This window comes from Mus caroli, chromosome 8, assembly GCF_900094665.2.
Source record: "Mus caroli chromosome 8, CAROLI_EIJ_v1.1, whole genome shotgun sequence".
Lineage (NCBI taxonomy): Eukaryota > Metazoa > Chordata > Mammalia > Rodentia > Muridae > Mus > Mus caroli.
The window spans coordinates 73281933-73305322 of record NC_034577.1 but is presented as its reverse complement, the minus strand read 5'-3'; the positions used below and the strand labels follow the sequence as shown (position 1 = coordinate 73305322).

Here is a 23390-nt window from a genome sequence, read left to right as displayed (position 1 = left end):
AAAGGCGTGCGCCACCACGCCCGGCTTGACAACTCTAATAATGTTAGCACCAACTAGAAAAGCTGAAGTTCAAAATACCTGTATATGCACTATTGGCTTATAGACAATTCTGCCATGCTCTGCCCAACAGCTACCTACCAACAACTTGAGTCATCATCACTGCCTGTTACCCACCAGGTGCCAGCCAGGTACAGCACTGGCAGCATATAAGGAGAACTACTTATACCACAACCCCTTCCTCCCTCATCTCCCCCTCTCTCTCCCCTGTGCCCCCTCCTTGTCTCCCTCTCTTCTCCCTCCCTGTTTCCCTCCCTCCCTCCCTCCTTTCCCTCTCTCCCTCATTTCCTCCCTCCCTCTCTTCTCCCTACCTCCCTTTCTCTCGCTCCCCAAGTACTCCCAGCCAGCCTCTCTTCCACTTTTTCTGCCCCCGCTCCTGTCTCTACCCCTTCCAGGTCCCCACTCTCTTCCCCTACAGTGTATACTAGGTCTGTCTCAGGGAGACACATCAGCATGGGCCGGCCAGGTACTCCTCACTCCCACCGCATTACACCGCAATTATATCACTGCATTGTATTTCATAACAAGCACCCAGTCACCAAGGCCTGGAAATTCTGAGCTCATACTGTTAGATGGAAAAACAATGAGTGAAACGAAAGCATGTAAGGAGCAAGGAAATAAGAGTGAACCTAAGCTGAAAACCAACACAGTGGCTTTATCAACACAGAGCCTGTGGACTGTTAACAGGGGCAGAGGATTCAGCAAGCCAGAGGCACCAACTTCTCCTACAGAGAGCCCCTGGAGCAGGCGCTGACAGAAGGCACTCTCAGATACTCTCTGTGGCTCTCTATTCATCGCTTATTTTTCTCTACTTGTATTGAACACTAGCTGATATATTTAAATGGCTTATCTCAAACCTCCACAAATAGTTGAGATTTGAAGTTCGACAAAGACACTTATTTTCTCTTATACTCCCCCGACTGAATATACACTAGATACAAGAACAAAATGTTAACTGACACTGATGGACCCCGGCTTTCAAGCAAGTGACTCATTTATTTGTTTTTCAGACCACATCTCCATGAATCACATAGAACTCACTGAATAGCACAGGAGAGCTTTGAACATACAGTTATCCTCCTGTCTCAGCCTCCTAAGAACTGTCATGTACCAACCATGACACCCAGGTAAAGTTATTTTAATTCACGAAGGAGACAAGCTCATTATGCAATTATTTATACATCACTGTAACTCACCAAAATGAGAATAAATGAAAACCATTCCGTACAGATTATATAGCAAATGTCATTCCACCAATTTGCATTTTAAATCTTTGTAAATGTATATTTTGTTATGATTTTAAAATTATGCATATGTGTTTTTGGGGATGGGTATATACATGTGAGTGCAGGTGCCCACAGAAACAAAGATGTGGAATTCCATGGATCTGGAGTTACAAACAGTTGTGAGCTGCCATATGGAAGTTGGAAACTAAACCTAGGTCCCCTGAAACAATAACAGGTTTTCTTACCTATTTAGCCATCTCTCTAGACCACGTTACAAACTTGAATATGTGTGTATGTTTGTGTGTATGTGTGTTTGTGTGCGTGTGTTTTGAAATTGGGCACAATGTATAAATATTTTATAATGATATTTATTATGTGTATATGTATTGATTATATATTTCATTTTATCTTTCACTGATAATTAGGGATTTTAACTTAAATTCTTATATTCCATTCCATTCATTATTCACTTATAACAAAATTCTTAACAGATCATAAATTTCACAAGTCCCCTAACTTTCTAAGCTTGTTCAATGTACCCTTTGAAATCATGTAGGTCTGGAGGAATGTAGAATAAAGCAAACATAATAACATGATGGTCTTTTTAACTATAAAGTAGCAATCGTCCCAGACTGGAATTCTTCAGCCAGATGGACAGACAGGTGGAATGGCTATTTTTAGGCATGAGCTATGGACACGCCATAAGGCACAGGTGCAAGCAAACTTGGTGACCACAAGCACTGACTGTCTCGTCTGCTGGACCAGGAGCCCCTTCACAAGCAGCTCTTTAACTGATCAGTATCAGAGACAGCCCAACAACAGAAACAGAGGGCATGTACACAGAGTGCCAGGGACAATAACCCTGAGACAAGCAGTCCCACTGCAATTGTCAGCCCAGGCTTTATCTCAGGGGACACTGTCAGAGCTTTCCAAAATAAGGCACATTGAATCTTAGTATTGGCAATGGCCTGATAGCATGCCAGCCAAATGAAAACAGAAGGTTTTCAGTTACAAAAGTTTATTTTATTCAAAACCTAATTTTATCTAGGAATCCATGTTGGATTAAATGGAATACCAAAATTCCCATTTTTGTTTATTTTTCTTTATTTACTTGCATTCTAATTAGGATATAAAATCACTTTCCCCTTCTCTTTCCTCCCTCAGACCCCATGCCCCCTGTCTTCTAATCCCTCTATGCCCCCAAAACTAGAACTGATAACTTCTTTATCATTGCACATATGTATATATAAATGTATGAATGTATATATGTATGTATGTATCTATATGCATATACATACATGGATACCCATGCAGAGGGGAAAACACATAATGCTAATGCAAAATTATAGTGATACAGTTATATTTGTTTATATCTATGTATATTTATATGTATAATATTCATGATTTGTTATTACACCAAACAAGAGAATATATCTAAAACAGATAATAAATTTCACAAGGCCACTAACTTTCTAAGCTTGTTTTACTTACATTTTGAAATTGTGCAGATCTGGTCTAGATGACTTTAGAATAAAGCAAAGTATATATGGCATGATATTTTGGTAGTCTTATTAGCCATAAAGTTACAATTTCCATATGTATTTATTATTATGTCTTATATATGATATATGGGCAAATACATGAATACAGTATATAACTGTGTGTGCCTCTGTGTGTGTTTGCTGAGCTTATTTTTTATTTTTGTTGCTTCTGTGCATATGGTTTTAGGGTTGACCACTTTGCACTGGACCTCCAATTAGGAAGGTCATCCTTATAAAAGGCTAATTCTCTAGTAGGAACAGTCATTAGTTGTCTGTAGTTCTCTGTCTAGGGGTGATAGCCTACGAGATTTCATATTAGCAAGATTGCTGATATGTCATTGTTCAAGTCTTCTCCAGGGAACATTTTTAAGACATGCAGCTACAGAACAGAATTGGTGGTCCTCTGGCTCTTAACAGTCTTTCTGCTCCCTCCTCCATGATGTTTCCTAGGGTTCTATTTTATTCTAAGAATAGTATATTATGGTTTTACATTGTAACACCAAACAGGATAACTGCCAATGCATTTACATTCTGTTTTTCTTATATTGTTATTTGTGTTTGTTTCACCTCAATATAAGTCAACATAGGATTTATCCAATCCCCAACTCCAAATTAGAGAACAAAACACCCACCTATATGAACACTCACTGGACACATTGGAAGAGAATGAATTAGAGCAAAATCAATTTTCTCTCTGAGAAAAGATCTGAATACCCACAGAGAGGGGGAAAACGGTAGACAATGCACAACAATAAGAATGCAGAGCATCATTTTGAGCATTAAGTGATCAACACAAACCATTAGCTCAGTGAGGAAAGCAGACAGTGCGTTATTGACACTAACACAGGGCTTAAGATATTGTACCTATGGGTCTGGTGCCTTAGATACATCTTCTGCACATCTAAAATTCTATGGAAAGATAGAGTATTTAAAGGAGAGGAAAAAGAAGAGGCATAGAGAAGATAAAAGAGAAGAAGGAGGAGTGGTAGGAAGGGGGAGGAGAGAGAGAGAACCTGGACAAAAAAGAAGGGGAGAAGTGGGTAGGACAGGAAAGAAGAGGAAGAGGAAAAGGATTATTATTATTTAGTTAAAAATATTTGCAGTACAAAAACAACAATATATATGCAAAAGAAAAAGCTTGTTTCAGAAGTAAATCTAGATAAGATTTTAAAAATTAAGATGTAAAGGATATGAAGTCTTATGCAGTTACTGCTGTTGAGAAGATATTTCCTATGATTCCAATTTGCTCAGATTTGTTTTAGGATATGTAAGGTATTTACAAGAAGTTCAAAACTGCCTGTAATCAGGGGGAAGAGCTGCAGAAGTCCATAAGAATGATATGTCCTGTACACAGCCACAACAGATAGCATTCAGGAAGCCATATTAGACCAAGTTAGAACGTAAAAGTACCTTTTAGTCTCTGTAATTGTTGTCTTGGAAGGTTATTGCCTCCATCTGGTAACCTAGGCTTAGTCTTGCAAGCTTCTAGCCTCAGTACATTCTAAGCTAGGCCTCTGAGATTTGCTGCTGAATAAGCTTACCATTTCTTGTTCTTTCTGAGCTCAGGCTGGCTGGCTCAACTCAGCTGCTCCGGCTCAAACTCCTCTCCACACTTAATGATTCGATCTGGCTTCTCTCAGCCTCTGAATTGCTCTGGTTGCACTCAAAACTAACTCTGGCAATCTTTTCTAATCTTCTGACTTCTCATTGTCTTGCTCATTCCACGTTTAACTGTGTCTAACTTGTTCTATCTTTAATCCATCTCTGTAAAACTCTCCTGGTAAAACTGCCTCCTTTTCCCTCTCTGTGCTGCTTTACTCTCCCTCTCAACTCTACTGTATAGTCTCCACAAACTCTACTGTATTCCTAGACTATATTCTCTTCTTCCTCTACCCTCTGTCTTTTCCATAAGTTTCTTCCCTCCCCTTTCTCTTCTTCTGAGAGTTGGGAATATCCTATTTTGTCAAATCTTTCTCTGATTCATCACTTTGTCTGCCACGCCATTAGACAACATTTTCAAACATGAGTGCTTCTTTCGACAAACTAACTTTACCTTCATTGTTTGAAATTAGAGATAAGTACAAAGGGTATGTCTGTATGCTAGCCAGAGGGGTTAAAGCTGTGTGCTAATGGCTGTGCCATACCCTAACTAGAAACAGGTCCAAATATCCAATATCCTGTAACACTGGAATTCTAGTCTCTTGATTCTCTGCCAAGCATCTTTTCATCCACAGTATGTTGTGCCAAGTTTCCAGCACAGATGGCAATTCCTGTCCTGATAGATCTTTTGTTTGCACACCTCATAACTCTGACCTTCCTTTCCTGCTCACGACAATACAACACTCACAAGTATCAGCCTGGGGAAGATGATCGTTAAAGCATACAGCATATCATTTCAATCACTCATTTGGCTGGAGAATAATATCCAGAGTGTAAAAAGAGGTTATCAATGGTTATTCCTGACATCTCATCACAGGGAATGTGAGACCAAAAGTTTATTCTTCAGTGCATTGTAGGGACTTGCAGAGTGTTGTAGATAGACAGACAGCTCATCAGACTTGAAACCACATGCTCTATGTTGCTCTATGTCCACAATGGCTCCACTGTTCACTACTAAGGAAGTCAGCCTAGGTACCACAACTGCCAAACCTCCATCAGGAAGCTCATCTCACAAAGTCTTCACTCAATGGATATTCCAAGTGCTACACAGAGCTGTTTCTCTCAAAGGGGTTATCTACTACTTTAATAGCTTAAAATGTGACTACACCAAGTAGAGGGATCCATAAAATTTTAATGTCTACCAGGTTTAGAAGACTTACCATGAAGAAAGGGAGCATGGACTTTTATATTGAACATATTTTAAGAATATACTACTTATAGTGAGTTAAATGAAAATATAAATAATTTAGTCCGTTTCTTTGAACTATTTAAAATATGGCTATTGGACATTTTTAAATGACTTATGTGGCAAATCTTATATGTTACTCATTTCATTTTGACTGGACACTGGTCTATTGCAGATTAAATGAGCTTATAAGTGATACTTTGACCTATTCTTACAAAGTCATATACAGGATTGTTGGTATAAATTTTGAAGGCCTTTGAAAAGCAGAAGTTGATATACAACTGTTGTGATATATACACATGTATGTGTATACATATATGATATACACAAACATATACATATACATATACATATACATATACATATACATATACATATACATATACATATACATATACATATACATATACATATATGCATACATAATTACAGAATAAGACAATTTTATAGCCTGGGCATTTTGTCTTCACTGTCAACCATAAGAAATATGGTTGCATGATGTCCCATTCCATTGTAATAACTGTTAATACTGAAAACAGCATCATAAAGAAAATAACGCATGCTAACTATTAAGAGTTTATGAATAACCTCAAAACTAAACAGTACTTTGTGCTAGGTTTTTTGCTAATGAATTACGTATTTGTTATGAATACAGTCCAGAAGATTTAAGGACACAAATTGGTATCTATTTGACTAAGCCATCAGGAAAATGCTTGGATACATCGAGTAAATGTTGCCTAAGTGTGCTCAGAAATGAATGGAACATAATAGTAGGAATTACACTGAAAGGTTTTAGCTCATGTTGGAATAAGTGTTCTTAGTATATAGTAAGGACAGAGTCACCATGGGCACTGTCTTCTTGACCAATAACTTAAATGCTTAGACAATTTTGTCAAAGAAATATCTTGAAGATTGGTGGGATATGTATTAAACATGTGTTAAATTTTCACTGTACAGAATAACATGACTCAGTCTGTCAGGAATTCAAGCTATGTTGACTCCTCCTTATTTAAGCCCATTCTTCCTGTGTGTGGAATTGGTTCAGCAGTTACACTAGGCAATTTTCTTGGGGGCTGATGTCATAAAACACATTATATTTTCTATATTAGTACAGTCATTTCTAGAGTATTCTGTTTTGTCCATAATTTGTTCTCTTATGACTCTAGAAACAATGTAGACCAAAATGAATTCCTCTTTGGTATTTTAATAAAGAATCTTGATATAAAACTATAAATATTAGACTGAGCAAAGTCAAGAAGTCATGTTTTATCATAAGTCCAGTGTCTAGGAGTGTGGAAAGATTACAGAAACCTAATACCCACATTTTCATTACTAGTAGTGTTTTTATTGTTGTTGTTTAAGGAGATACTTTTCCTGGAATCTCCTTTAAGGACTCAGTTCTTCTCAGAGACACATAAAATGCAGAATAATGAGCAGGAATTTGCAGGTAGTATGTTTTCTAAAACTGAAAGAGCGTTGTGACCTAAAATTTGGCAACTTACTCTTCCAAGCAGGAAGATGAGGAATATGATAACCAATGTGGTCAGATTGCACAATACCCTATGAAAGGACGCAGAGAAATGGATAGTCTCATGTTCGAAGTTATTTTTTTTCTGTGTGCCTACAGTACTGGGAACCATTTTCAAGATAAATAAAATAAAATAAATAAAACAAAAACCTAACTCATTACTTTAGGTCAGTTTGTCAATTTATTCAACAAATGTCTTCCTGACTGGTATAACATCCATGTCACAGAATCCCAACTAGGACTTTTATTTGGGACCAGGAATTTTAGCTGAGTCTTTATCAAAGAATAGCAAATATAATAACAAAGCAATATCAAACACACCCCATCTTAAGTCCCTCATGTACCAGGACTCTCAGAAAAATTCTAAAAGGGAAGAGGGTTTACCAGAACTGGCCAAGCATTCACCCCAAGATGTCAAATTAGCAAAAATGTAGGCTTCTAATAGGAAAGGTTAGAGAGTTTCAGTCCTAGAAGCTAGGGCTATTCCCTAATGTTTCCCAAGAAAATATGTATATGCCCAAGGCAAGAAGAGTTTTGTCCTAAACAAATGGGTCAATTGTAAAGAAGAGAGATATCAAAACTACCTTCCTCCAGGATGTTCTCCTTAGGAAATCATGGGGCAATCTAATGTTGAGTGTCTTTGTGTCCTGTATGAAGGGATAGTTGAGAAAAAGCTGAGCTAAGAGAGGACACACCAGTGAAGGTGCCTGCGGGACTTTAACGTGACACAGTAAGTGTAGAGGAGATTGAGTGGGTCAAGCAGTAGCACAGAATGGGGCTCATCTGCAGCCACCGGTTTAGAGTGAATTTCAGCAATAAGAGTACAAGGTTGGAGTGGGGTAGGACAGTGAAGTGGCTGACCCTGAGCCATAGCTGACATGCTAGGGAAGTCTGGGTCTCTAAATCACCTCCACTGGACAGTTGCCACTTCTGTATTAGTCTCAATGAGGACTCTGACAAGTGTAAAAACCAGCAAATAGGGCCCTATCCTGACCTTGGCAAGAGAGCAGCCCTTGTCCCTTACTGTTCTATGTCATAGCCTGAGCTATAGAAAGGGAACAAACATGTTAAACTTCCTGCCGTGCCTGGAGCTACAGAGACATGACTGGCAAGGGAAAAGGCAGGAAGACAGGACAGAAGAGAATAAGATCAGAAACTCGGCATTTAAAATAAATAAAATGGCTCCACAACAAGTTGATAAAACATAAATAAGACTTAACACACTTAAGTAAAGATATTATTGGATCTAGAGCTATGGGCAATTGAGAACAAGAGCAACTTGGGGATTAGAGTAGAAAATTATACCAACTCAGTCCTTGAACTTCAGTAAATAAATGAAAGTCTTTAATTAACACTGCATTGGTTATATTAATGGATTTGCGGTTTTATGAAGGATGTCTAAAAGGTATGATAAGAACATGTCTCTGAGGCCTCGTCTATAAGATGGGGGTGTTGTTGGTTGAATGGTGATTGTAAACCTGAGACAAGAACAAGCAAGCAGAGAGTTGCACCCAGATTCAGCAATGCCCCGGTTGTGGATCTTCCCTAACAGGGAAAGAACTTTCTTGGAACATTGCAAACTAAAGCATAAACTACTCATGTCATCTGAGAACCCACCATCACTAGACTAGAAAGTCTGAGGTGGGTTCAAGGTAGATGAAAGCCAATGGTGAAGATTGAATTCATCCATGGAAGTCTTTCATCTTGCCACCTCTAAGAAGTTCTTAGGAAAAATAAAAGTGAAGAACAGCGCCATCCTGCTCCCCCTTCTCCTTCTGCACTAGCAGGTGCTCTGAGAACTGGCACTCTGCTCAGTCAGCTTTCACGTTGGTGCGTGCTTTTGAAATATTCCCTTGGTATGTCGCCAAGTGGCTGCTTTCAATGAGAAGAAATGAATAGCACAGAGCCCTGTGCTCCTCTCATTCAGTGGAAGAAGACTGTCAGGTCCCTGTAAGTTTTCTAAATAGGCTTCAGTTGTTTCAGATACACTCATTCTATTCCTTTCTGAGGGAAGAGGCTCAGGGATTCTGCTCGCAGGGCTGTCTCTTCAAATTCTGCCACCTCCAACTCAGGCTTTGTCTAAGCAGAAAACACTAGTCCCCCTCATACTCTCTTGTTCTTTCAACTTCTGCAGGTTAGAGACCCAGTGCTTCACATGTGTCAGGAGAACCTCAGTGGGTTTTCAGCCCTACAAAGAGTAGCCCACTGCTTGATCTGTGTCCTAGCATTCATTTTAACAGCAGAAAGCAGCACCCTGCCCTCACTAGTTCTCTGCTATTTTCCCTGTGATGCTGCCGCCAACACATGTAATTTCCCTAACCTGTAGGAGTCCAGAAGTGCCAACTTGGAGTTGCAACTCAGCTACCTGTAGGACAATGTCCTACTCATCCCTCACCCTCTAAAGTAAATACAAAACTCTTTTGAATTCTATTCAACTCAGCAACAAAAGACAGGTGACTCCTCAAATAGTCACGCTTTTCTAACTTAATTGTTTTGTTTGGTTTGGTTTTCAGCTAGCAGGCAGGCAGGAATTCAGAGAAAATGCAAACCATTACCTTACAAATGACCTGTGTACCTTCGGAAATATAGGAAGCACCTACCGCAACTTCTGGCGGGGGGTCCTTGTGTTCCGGAAGGACACTGGTTCGAATCTATGGAGAAAAACAAACATGTCCTATGTGACTTCCGGATAGAAAGTTGGCAAGAAGTTTCACACAAGTTCAGGCCTTCTGCTTTCTTCATCTGATAGCAATTCAAACAGTTGAGTTAATCATCAATGAAAAAGACTGGGCGCTCCGTATCCACTGCAGTGCAATAAACCTGTCTTTTTACAATTCTAAAGTTTCCTGACTTTCCCAGTAGGCAGGGATACTTGATCCTCACCCATCTTCTTGTCAGAAGCAGACATCTGGGACTTAAGTGAGTCATCTTTTATCTCCTTAAAACCCAACTTATATTCAGTATTCCAAGGGAGTGACAGGATTGGTGTAGAGGGAGTAATTTCATGCATCCTGGATAACTACGCTCTGAATGAGAGCTAATACCCAGTCTCCTTATAGGAGATTCCGTTCCTGTGAAAACTCTGGGCAATGGGATAGGAGAGGGACATCTGAATTAATTTAAAAAGTAAGTTTTACTTGATGGGAAAAGGGTCAAAACTATGTCAACAAAAGCAGATTGTCACATGAGCACTCTGCAGGATTGAATTAACTAGATAGATACACTTTACTGATTGGTGGCTATCTACTCTGTTTCCCACTAGAGTGATGGGAGCATTTTCAAAGTGCGCTCAATCTTGGTACTGGATTTTTCTGGATTTAATATGTAGCAGGTGAGCCTAGTTTCCCTTAAAACAAAATGTTCCAAATGAGAAAGAGGGAAAGAGATTATTTTTTCTCACATAAGAGAAAAGGAAGGGAGACCAAATAAGACTGGTATAACAGTTTGAAATAAAGATAAGGCAGAACAGTTAAATGGATACAGAGAAATATCAAAGTGTGCCTTGCTTAATTGGAGAACAAGCATTGGCTGGGAGGGATGAGATAAAAAACAGACTGGAAGTAAGCTATGGAAAACTTTCTGTGAGTTCATTCTAACACAACCTCTTTAGGAAGACAGTCCTGTGAGTACCTGGGGTTCTGATATGCCTGTGTATACCAGGGCAATGGTCCCAGGGGACAGTATGGTTATAATATCCCTAGCTTCTATGACCTGCTAGTCTTTAGTAGTTTCCATCTCTGGATAAAGTCATGAGGTATAACAGAACACACCTTTTGATTCCCAGCTAGAGGCTCTTTATCTCTTATGACAGACCCACTTCTATACTTGCATTATTTATCAGACATTGTACCAGCAAATTATTTACCAGTGCACACAATAAATGACAGGAAATACCCTAACAGATTAGGTAAAAGAGTTAATAGACCATACTCCGCTCAGAATACATGGTGGAAGATTCCCTTGCTAAGAGTTTGGTGGCTTGGTGGCTGCACAATTGTTACTATTGAGTACACTATTCAGTCTCATTATCTGAGAGCCATTAGATACCCTCAGAAGATGGGAAAATTGTGTAAATATGAGTTGTTGGAGCTGTTAGGGACCATGGCAAGCACACACACACACACACACACACACACACACATTTTTATATGAAATTGTTAATAAGTATAAGCTTTGTTTCTCTCTTCATAGTTAGCATACAATAAATATATATGAATATACATACATGTGTATATGTAGATACACATATATACAGATTTTAGTCTGTAATATGTCTGTAACATTAATGTAATACAATACAATGTCTGTAATATGAATATCTTTTAAAGAAGTATCTCAGGACTCCTTTCACTAAGGTGTGACTCCCTAACTCAACCCCACCAACACAGCATATGTCAAGAATAGCTGTTGCACCCAAGGTGGGATGGGGTTCTCAAGAGGGTACAGTATGCCTTCTTAGTCGCCGCTTTCTTCTAATGGCCAGTAGTCAAGTGACCCAATTATCTGGTAATAGACAAGCAGTCTACTTGGTTTGTAAATGAATATGTGTGTGTGTGTGTGTGTGTGTGTGTGTGTGTGTGTGTGGTGTATCAGTATTCACATATGTACAACTCATATACACATATATACATGCTCTATGCATTCCTTTTTAAAATATTGACTACCAAAAGCATTCTCAAAAGGGATATACTTGTATTGAAAAATAAAATAAAAAGTGACAGAAATTGGTGAGGCTCAACGTGAGTAGGATTGCATGAAATTGTTGATTTAAGTTATATATATGTGCATATGGAAAGAGACAAAGTTAGAATTATATTAACAAGTCCAACATGGCCCATTAAACTCTTATATTCATGAGATTTTTATTATTCCTTATAAATATGACTAAGCAAGAAAAGAAAGAAAAGTCTATACCCGATGTACATAGAAAATTAAAGGTATATGGGCTACTTTTGCTAATATTCTGTGTACGTGTGTTTCTATTTGTGAAGGGGAAAGAGAAAGAGAAGAAGACAAGAGAAAAAGAACTTTTTATTTATTTTAAATAATAAAAGGTTAAGTGCGGGTTTGTATAGTTTTAAAACATTTGAGTTGATGCAGTTGATGTCATGGTACAGTTTTTCCTACATCAATACATTCTACTACATATCAGCACTGCTGGGTGGAGAACAGTGGTTTGCCAGTGAATAGAACCTCAGTCTTCTTTTGGGGGCTCTAGTGGTTAGTGGCTGTGACAAATATGAACCATTCAAGTACAATATATTAAGAGCTACAGTAGAAATGTGAGCATTTACTCTTGACATTTAGACAGGAGACTAATGACTCAGCCTGTGGCTACCAGTGCGGGCTGCAGAGAAGAGGTGCTTAGGGTCTTGAAAGACAAGTAGGAGTTTTCAGCAAGGAAGAGTACAATGAAGCATAAAGGGTGTAAGGTAATAAATATGTACCACATGGCTGCTAATGTCCAACTGCCTTTGCGAAGAATTTGTACTGAGGATGCTTCAGGGAACTTGTAAGGAAGTGACTTGAGTTAAAAAGGTTTGGAGAAGTAGGTAGGGCCAAAAAATTTATAAGGCTGTGATATTATATAATTGGCACTTTTTCTTTATATACTTCTTCCAGGCAACAGAAAATCAGGGGTAGCTACTGGGACAAGCACTTGAGTTATCCCAACACCTGAGAGCTCTCAGCCCTTGTTTTGCTGTCTTGGTGTTGACTTTCTAAAATGAGATTAGTGTAAATCATTGTATGGTATCCATACTTTGCAGTCTTTGGAGTCGTTTGGGGCTAGAAAGGGGAAGTAAGAAGTGAGAGCAGAGCTAAGGGAATTAAATAAATAAGCAGAAAGGATTGCAGCAGCAGGGAAACAGAAAGAAGGCAAAGGAACTGAAAACAACAGAGAAATAAAGATGCTGGAGAGAAAATGTGTCGCTGATAACATAGCTCTGGAATGTAAGGAGCCATGGCTGGTACTGCTGTATGTTCTAGTTCCTCATCATGCCATGCCTCCTGAGAATTAATGGCCTTTCTTGGGAATTCATTTTTGGTCTTATTCACATTTTGTTTTCTTTGTCTTCAATGTGCTTCTCCAAGAATTTTCCCACAACACACAATTGTTCATGTAACTATCCAGTCAAAGCCCTTCCAGCTTTGGTCTAGAGGTTTATGACAACAAATAAATCAAGGTGGATCTGGTGATGGGTGTGAGCAGATGCATGCCCACACTGTGAGAGACATCTTGCTTGTCCCCTAAGTTCATATAAAGCAAATTGCCCTCCTCTCTTCTTTAAAAAACCCCTATCAATCCCAAAAGTTCAAGGTTCATGTATGTTAACTTGGAAATGATAAACACAGGTAGTTTACTTTGATATGATAACCATATGCTAGCAGGCAGTGAGTAATCCTGACTCATCAGCTTCCTGCAGACTACTCTGCCAACATTTAAAGCTTCCAGGAGCTCTAGTATATGGGTACAGTAGGGGAATATAGCACATTCAAGCTCATATACACAGAGGAAAACTCCTGAAGCTAGTTAATCTTATTATATAGAACATAGATGCCTCTGTCCCATGGGAGAAGACTACTGAAGTTTCACTGGCCATGAAGTGACTAGCCTATGGCAGTGCGGTCTGCTGGAGATCTAGAGCCAGCCAAGGAGAAGGTCAAAATATTCAGAATTTGTCCCTGGCTACATTTTTCAGAGCTCACATAGGTCCATTTCTGTATTGATAGGTAAGAATGGAGCAAGCTCCTCTAGATAGATATAGATGGGAATACCCATTAAAGAGCATACATCCTCCACAAAGAATATGGTCCAACCTGGCAATGTATTTGGAAGTGAATTTGATATAGAATCATAGTCTGTTTTATAACATAAATGCTACTCTAGACCCCTGTTGAGGTCAGTAATGAATCCCTGATATTGAAACATAAAATTATGATAGGGAAAAATGTCTACCTCCTCCAGAGGTATGACTATCTTGTAAACAAGTGTCTTAGGACTCAGGTGTGACTCCCTAACTCAACCCCAAAACAACAGCACATGTCAGGAATATCTGTTGCATCTACTTGGAGAATTTCTCGAGAGGGTTTGGTATGCCTTCAGACTTAGAGAGCCAAGTCTCCACATAGCCACATGAGAGAAAGTTATCAGCTAATGGCCAGTAACCAGTGTGTCTCTATATTAACTGGCATAGAGCTTTGTACAGGTGTGTAACAAGCCTAACTCCCCAAAACAGTGGGTGTTGATTTGTTTGCAGTTTTAACAGAACTCCAGATGTGGGGTGACTTGTTCTCCAGGCAGATCTCACAAGGCTGTGGTCCAAGGACAAGCTGCCTATGTTGGCATTCAGAGGCTCCACTAGGAAAGATCTGGTTCCTAACCATCCACAGACTGTAAGTCAAATAGAATATGCTTCACAGCTGTAGAACAGAGGCCTTCATTTTCTGGAAGACTTTCAAATGAGACAAATGAAAATGCCAGAGGCCTCATGTTTGTGCTTCTTAATGTGTGGCCTCCTCCATGATCAAATTGAACACTAGAAAAGTCTTTGTATTATCATTTCTTTATCATGAAAACACTGAAAATTTTTCTCCTTTTGAAATATATAATATCTAAGTGTTACACACACCTCTCTACTGTGCAGTAGCTCACTAGGATGTCCTACCTTTATATATCTCTAACTTATTTCCAATTGCTCAATCTCCTCTACCTGTGGCTGCCTGAATTCTCCCCAGTGTGTTGTAACCACCATTTTACTCTCAGGCTCAGTGATGTAATTATTCTTTTAAATGGAGCCATGTGGACCAATGGAAAAATAAGAGGAATGCTATCATTCTGGGCACTCTGTGGAATGTATGGCATGGAGGGAAAATCTCACAGCACACTTTGATTCTGCCTTCCATGATGACCAACAAAGAGCTTTCAGCAGAAGGTACAAGTTTGATATTTACACCTATTTCAGAAGCCAATGTAACTCTATTCTCATTTGTTTTAAATGGAAGTTCACCATCAGATTGTGGTGGTGATAAAATAAAACAAAATAGCTCATGCTAAATCTTTTCTCCTACATTAATCCCCGCAAATATATATCAAGCCTTTATTATGGTCTAATCAGCATTATAGGAACTATAGATCTCAGAAAGATAAAGGCTAATAAGACAAAGAGGTTCTTTTGTTTTGTTTGTTTTTGTTTTGTATTTTTGTGGACTTTCTTTTACAGGGAATATTGCTATTTGTTTATTTTGTTTTGTTTTCTATTTGTCTGTTTGTTTGTCCATGGACAATAAGAATTACCTGGTTATTTAAGAGGCAAACATTAAAAATATAATTGATAATAATTTTGAACTTAATAAAATACATCAGTGAGTCTGAGACAGTAAATGATTCCACTATTGCTCAATTTTTCTGTTGAGCAGAGAACATGCAACATGTGAAAATTTAAATGGTTTTGACAATAGAATGAATCGATCAATGTGGAAATATGGTCTTCAGCATCTTGGGGCCCTGTTTTGAAGTTCATCCTGAATACTTCCAGCTTACTAGCTCATTTGTGAGGATTGTAGAGACATTTCTACAGAACCAGGGACAAAAGACTGAATCACTTGATATGTTGGTTTGAGTAAGCATAGCCCCAATAGGCTAATATATTTTAATGCTTGGTCATTAAGGAGTGGCTACTTGCAAACCAAGAAGAGCCTCAGAGGAATCTAACCCTGCTAGCATCTCTAGGTTGTACTCCCTGACTACAGGACTATGAAGAAGTCAGTTTCTGTTGTGTAGATGCCAATTCTATGTGGCTTGTCCTGAGCAGCTTGGTGATGACTCTAGTTTTATGTAATATGACTTTCCAAGATTTAAGTGAGATGACAGTCTTTGTTTCTCAACCCTCAACAAGCACAGGGCTTTCCTACATGTTTTCTTTGTATCTCTTTAAAAGCATTACATCCTTCACTGCCTCAAATTTTTGGAAATGTCTTTAGCATAAAGGTAGCCTGGAATTTGAGTTTGCTTTTGGTTTCTAAGTTTGTCATTTCAGCTACACATGCAATCCAGAATCATTGTAGAGTTCTCTGCTTGGCAGCACTGGTGTTCTGCCCAGTGAATCCTGGATGTTTCAGACTTCCATTCCAGCAGGCTCCATGGATGCCTCCAGGTGAGAAATGGCCTGTGATGGTTTGCATATTCTTGGACCAGGGAGTGGCATCATTTATAGGTGTGGCCTTGTTAGAATAGTGTGACCTTGTTGGAGTAGGTGTGTCACTGTGGGTGTGGGCTTAATACTCTCACCCTAGGTGCCTGGAAGTCAGTCTTCCACTAACAGCCATTGGATGAAGATGTAGAACTCTCAGCTCTGCCTGCGCCATACCTGCCTGGATGCTGCCATGTTCCCACCTTGATGATAATAGACTGAACCTCTGAACCTGTAAGCCAGCCCCAATTAAATGTTGTTGTTGTTGTTGTTTTTATAAGACTTGCCTTGGTCATGGTGTCTGTTCACAGCAGTAAAACCCTGACTAATACATGGCCCCTCTGTCCTCCTGTATCAACTCACATGCCCTCTGTGCTTCTGAACTGTCCTGCATTTTGTCCTTCTTAGTTTCCAGGGTACTATGGAACTGTGGGAGAATCTGTTCTGCTTCCTCCCCTTTCATCCGTTGTGTGTTCCTTTTGCATCCCACTTTATAGGAATTAAGTATATCAGTTTTTAATTAATAAAAACAAAATCTACCCAGAAAGCCTTTATGTCTCCATCTTTCACTTAACCCCTTCCAGAGCCTGAACACTTTGCTGATTATACTTTCTCCATGCAAGCAGATGCTAAGCTGATCCTCAATATACAAAAATGTCTGCAGACAAAATTGACTCTATCTAGTCATTTATGTTTATGCTGCTTGATCATGTGTTCAAATATATGGAAACATATGGATTGTGTCATCTGTCTGACTGTTATTCTATGTGTAGTTAGAGTGTTGCTTTCTTCATGTCTCACATCATATTCAAACTCATTTGTATACACTGTGTGTGTGTGTGTGTGTGTGTGTGTGTGTGTGTGTAGACTGAACCTAGGGTCTCATGTGTGTGATGCATATGCTAAGTAGCTATACCTCCACCCTCTGAACTTCTTAATATGCAGAAGTTGTTGGAAAACTAATGAATCTTCCAACATACAACTAAACGATGAAAAACTAGTATTTCATAGAGGTCCTTAAGTGTGATTGCAAAGGTAATTCAACGATGCCTATGTATGTTGGTTTGTTCATCGAGAAGTCTCAAAAAAGGACTTACAAATACATATATATAAGTGGCTCTTTTGGTAAATAGCATTTGTCCCAAAGGCTGAATAACATACAAAATTGCTGCAATAATTACTGACAGTGATAGGCCATCTTGGTTGGTACTAGGTAAATGCAATAATCTTTGAAATGTCAAAACATATTGTACCAAATTATACACACATGAACATTCAACAGACGTTAAAGAAAAATATGAATAAAAGCAAATGTAAGTACAATTTTAGTTTGGATGCATCCTGTAAAATTTTTTTTTTTTAATTTCTCTAAAGCAGTGATTTTCACACTACAGCTCTCTGGCCACATGGGTCCCTTTACACTGAATGGCTGGCACTTTAAGACTTCTAATTTCTCTCTATGAACACACCATGATTCTGAAGTCTAGCAATCACACAGGAGGCATGTGGTTCTTCCGGTTAATGTTGACTGTGATGGGACTCCAGACTCCAATAACTCTAAGTATCCCTGCCGTTACTTCCATCTTGTTCCATTTCCCTTTCCAATGATAAAAAGATCTATTGCACACAGGTGAAAGAACATGAAATAGTAAAAAAATATGTCTGCAGATATTTCTTTTCTTTTGCAGGTTGTATCTGGAAGATCCATACATTCTGATGAAAATACAAACTGTCAAAAGAAATGGTTCAGTTCTGTAGGTAAAAGATGTCTCTCTACAGCTCTTCTACTCTGCTCTCTAGATGGTTTATTTGTGGATCTTCCTGAAACCAACATAAGTTTAGGAATATAGGAATCCTCCTGACATTCTTTCTTGACTATGTGTATGGGGCAAGACCTACCCTGTGTATTTACCTGAACAAAAAGAACGAATCTCCCAAGAGCTGTGCGGGCTATAACAGCAGCTGGTTTCATTAAAATAGAAAGAAATATTTAATCATCTAAAATGAAACTAAAGTATAATACCTCTTCACAATTCAAAAGTATATTCTAAAGTTGGGATCCACAGGTGATGAAGATGATACCTGCACCCTGACGAAGCAGCTGTTCTCTGGATATTAGAACTCCGTTCCTGATACTCACTGCTGAATATCCAGGCACTCACTGTGCCTGGATTATCCACCTGTCTGCCAAGAGCTTGGTGCCAGCTTGGCTCTATGAAGATGCGTAGAAACTTCAGGAGCTGAGCTTTAATGGGATGGCTTTATAGTCAGGGGTGTACCCTTGAAGGGGAAAGCAAGGGCCAGTCCCTTTTTCTTCCTCCTACTTTCTCTCTCCCAGCCATTTTGTTTTTCCATGTACTCACGTCAAGCTCCACTGCCTCACCAGAGGTCAAAGCCAAAAGTGCTGTTGAGTCACTGATGAAACAATATAAATTGGAAATAAAATAAAGTCTTTTCTCTTTATAAGTTGATTTCCTATGGTATTTTAATGATTAAAAAATGAGCATACATTGCCAAACACATGGCTATTATGAATATGAAGAGTATGTACAGAGCCCAGTTCAACTCCATGCATTCATATCAAGTTTGTCAAGCAGACCTTCACAGGTAATTCCATCTGCAGTCTACCCCTAGCCCTTATCCAGCATCTTAACATATAACAAATTCTGTCATTCTTCTGAAAAGTGGAGCAAAAGTCATTAAGGCTGATTCATTAATCTCACATTAGACCTAGGTAGATCTATGTGCTTTTAAGAATTTTCTACTGTCAAAAATAGCAATTGAAAACTTACAGTTGGTGAACTGAGATAGTGAAAGTAAGGTGAGAGATCAAGAGACACTTAGGCTTGAGTTCCTTTATTTCAGGGATGCATATGCTCATTTTAACACATGGTCACCCCAGATCTGTATTGCCCATTTATTAGTCAATACCAGTTTATGGGTTAAAAGGTGGCCCGCTTTGGCCCCATGGCGCAGGTCACTGGTGGAGGAAGGACCCGGGAAGTTTTGACTGATCTTACCCGACCCCAGCGCTGGACAGGTGTCTAGCTATGTGAAGCTGTTGGACACTACTCTGGAAGTTGGGGAGAGCAGTCTAAGGGAATGCTGAGAGACCTTCTGCAGGAGATTAGAATGACTATTTCCACAAAGGTCTGTTCCATTGTTCCCCACAGCAGATTCCAAAGAAAAGAGACATTCCATTGTTTTAAGGTATTTATTGTCATGGCAGACAGTTGTGATGTGAAAAACCACTTTCTCAGGGCAGGCCTGAGGTTAAATACCTTTTGCAAGGAGGAGTGTCTGGGAAGGGGAGTTTATAGACTAAGCCTCCAGGCCTTTGGTGCCTCATTAAAATGGAGACCTTTCTTCAGGCTACATGATGTGTGGCCATGTCCTCTGTCCTCTACTTATGGAGGGGCTTAGGTCATTGCCCTTACATAACTGTGACTGATGGTCACAGACCTATGGAGAGCTGCAGCCTCCTCTCAGGAGCCTGGTGCCCAGGAGCATGGCAAAATGCCTAATCTACCTTGCAGGGTTACCCCCTGCAGGGCCACCCTGGTTTCCAACCTAGCTCAATGAGAAACCAGGCTGCCTTTCATGGTCCTACACCGGTTCATTAACAAGAAGGCAGTTTGACATTAGATGTTAAACTGTGCCTGATGGTATTGTGTCTTTCCAGAAACAGGACAAATGGTGAGTCTAATGAGTTTCCCTCGGGTTGCTTAATAAAAGTTTTTTTTTAAACTAAAACTCTATTAGCCTTAGGGAATAGAAACAGACACAATTGATCACACTACTAGATCTGAAAACACCACTGTTACATATTAACAGCCCCCAATTAAGACCAGAGTCATGAGTTAATGAACAAGCCATTAGACAGAAAACAGTAATATAAATGCAAGCATGTGTCTATTAATCTGTTGTTCCCTATAAGTCATTAGTCCAACAAATATAAGGCTAAATAATTCCAAGGTCTCATCAAAACAATTGTGGTATTGCCCAAGTATTCCATATGATCATTTATAACCTAGATTTTGTTTATTCTTGTCAAGAGATTATATAGCCCTATTGAATATACACCTATATTATACACTATAATGGCTATTTTTTCCATGAACTAGAAAATAGAAGGTTAATTTGAGGCACAGAACGGAAGGACTATAATTCATCTATTCAACAAGCATTGCATTCCTTTCCAGGCAAAAGGGAGATGGCTACTCTACTATGTAGCAGCACTGTCACACTGGATTCCTTCTCTGTGGGAATTTTTACCAAAGCCTCTATTACTTTGTTTCATAAGTCTCAACAAAGCTCCTTAGAATCACCTGTAGAAGTTTTAAAGTGCGTGTGCTTATGCCAGGGTCCCTGACCTCATTCCTTTAACTAGATCACTCTAAGCACAGACTCTTCTATCGATCGTGTTTTTGTTGTTGTTGTTGTTTGTTTGTTTGTTTCTAGTGTACTTTGGAAGGAAAGTGAGGATCTCACGTTTACTTTCAACTTACAAGAAAGCAGAACTCAAAGATAAGCAGCTTCTCCACCAAGACATATGACCAAGGAGAGAGTGGAGAGATTTATGATCTCAGAGTCACAGGCACTGGAAACACTAGGCACGCAACTACTGCAGGCACCCCATACGCAAAGGCACCTTGCACAACAGTGTTTTCCTGACCTCGCTTGCTCTCTACTTTTAGTGTCTTTGCACATGGTAAGGAAAGGCAATATAAATCTGCTGTTTCTTAAGCCAGTGCTTTAGCCCCTGCTACCATGTAGATAGTGGCAGCATATCAACTGCCTGCAATTCTTGACATTTTGATTGTGAGCCTAGCCTTTAATCCTGAAACATTTCTCCATGCAGCCCATCCTGGCAATTATTCTTACCACAGGTTTGCAGTTCTCACCTGTGATGTAATCGGGAGATGGGTAAGGTCAAAGCCATGTCCATAATGATACTCAGGTCTCATTTTGAATCCTCATTCTTTGCCCAGGACACAGTAGAGTATTCTGAGGCTCATAGGGCCTATAACATCACAAAACCTTACACACAGAGCACACATCATCTTTCCTCATTGATCAGAATTTAAGAAATTTACAAACAGAAAACTGCTACCTTCTTAGTACAGATTTTATATTCCATAAAAACTTTACAAACATGTGTATAATTTAACTTGTGCTAATTATTTGTGACTTTATATAAATTGGGACTTTGAAAGTTTCTGACTTTTGATTGTAATGTGGAAAGTTTCCACAGTTAGCACAAGATATATAAACAAAATTCCCAAAGACTCTCAAAAATTTAAAGTGCCCTGAGACCCAATGTTTGAGAAATACTGCTGCAAGTGGGCTTCAGTGTTGAGGCATTCTCTCCCTTTTGGAGGTTTCTATGTCAAAGTTGCTGTCAGAGGTCAATGGATGGATATATGTCACAGGCACTGAAAACACTAGGCATCCAATTACTTCAGGTACCCCATACCCAAAGCTTCCTTGTACCACAGTGTTTTCTTGACCTCGGTTGCTCTTTATTTTTAGTGTCTTTGCACATGGTAAGGAAAGGCAATATAGTCATAAACATGGAACAATTTCTTTATGGATCAAGTGTGAACATCGGGAAGAGGTGGAAAGCATCACAACAGGGGAAGGGTTACAGTATTGAAAAAGCCTAGTGCAGTTAAGTGTAACTAATTATGTCACCAGTCTAGGGAAGCTAGGTCACTGATTCTGTGACTTTAAATCATTTCTGATGAGAAAGTCCCAACTTGGTGAGAACTAAGAAAGAATGGTGTCTCTGCAGGCTAAGGAAACACTAAGTGCACAATCTCTGAAACCAAAGCGACTGATAGTTCAAAGAGAAGAAGAGAGAAGGAGAGAAAAGGAGTGAGAGACGGGGTCAAAGAAAGGCAGGGCTGTGGTAATATTGGGCTCATACTGCAATTAGGAGAGGAAACTCTTGTGGCGTCCTGAGCCAAGAAATGAGGTGAGGTGATCTTTTTCATGCTTCAAAAATAGCATCCAATATGTGGAGAACAGATGGCAATAGCTCAGTAATGGAAGGAGACGAGAAAGAAGCCATTTACAAGTAAGGGGCATAGGACATGATTCTCCTTTTGCTAGAGTGAGGATCAAGCTAGGATTGCAAGTTTTAGGATACTCACCATAGGGGTCTCCTAAATCACTTGTTTTCAAATATTTAAACAAAGCACATTGATACTGATAGAAACCAAAAAGCATATGAAAAGTCCTGTGACTCTAATGGCATTCACCATTGAGGAAAATAACACTCAAGGGTCACAAGCATGTTCACCATTATTTAAATAACTGTCACACTAAATGGCAAGTGGCGTGCTCTTTACATATTTATATTGTAGCTATTAAATAATAGCACAGCTCTTAAAATATAGGGACGTTTAGGCATATGTAACCTAAGAAAGTAATTGAGTTATATTAAAAAAAAAAGCATCCAGAGACAACCATATATTTATACTAGCCTATGAAAGCGTAGAATAAGTGTGTCAGTGGAAGGACTTGCATTTTCCGGCCAGAACCTACAGCAGTGTTGAACAGCAAGTATATGTTGCTTCTGTCTACATTGGGACCATATCAGCAAGCAAGGGCTCTATGACATGTAACTGCCAAATGGTGTCACACGAGGAAAGACAAAAAGTAAAGAACAGAGCCCACAAGGTTTAAAAGCAAACTCCTTTTCTAGTAATCAAAAGTCCTATCAACAAGGCTTTGGAGAAAATGAGTGGCTACAGCTGTATGCCTGACTTTTTACTTAGAGTGAGGAGGCATGCTTCATCTGTGCATCTTTTTTTAAAATTTTTAATATTTTTTATTACGTATTTTCCTCAATTACATTTCCAATGCTATCCCAAAAGTCCCCCATACCGACCCCCACTTTCCTACCCACCCATTCCCATTCTTTTGGCCCTGGCATTCCCCTGTATTGGGGCATATAAAGTTTGCAAGTCCAATGGGCCTCTCTTTCCAGTGATGGCC

General features: G+C 39.2%; 1 protein-coding gene across 3 annotated transcripts in view; it reads right to left on the bottom strand.

The window, feature by feature from the left end:
• The window catches only part of Inpp4b (inositol polyphosphate-4-phosphatase type II B), a 748293-nt gene that overhangs the window by 252155 nt on the left and 472748 nt on the right, over nucleotides 1-23390 (bottom strand). For 2 of the 3 annotated variants that reach the window (XM_029480345.1, XM_029480344.1), the window contains exon 8: nucleotides 9798-9848. In XM_029480345.1, the coding sequence (XP_029336205.1) occupies nucleotides 9798-9848 (51 nt within the window). Of the gene's footprint in view, nucleotides 1-9752; nucleotides 9849-23390 lie in introns of all 3 variants that reach the window. The other variant, XM_029480343.1, reaches the window with a different exon arrangement.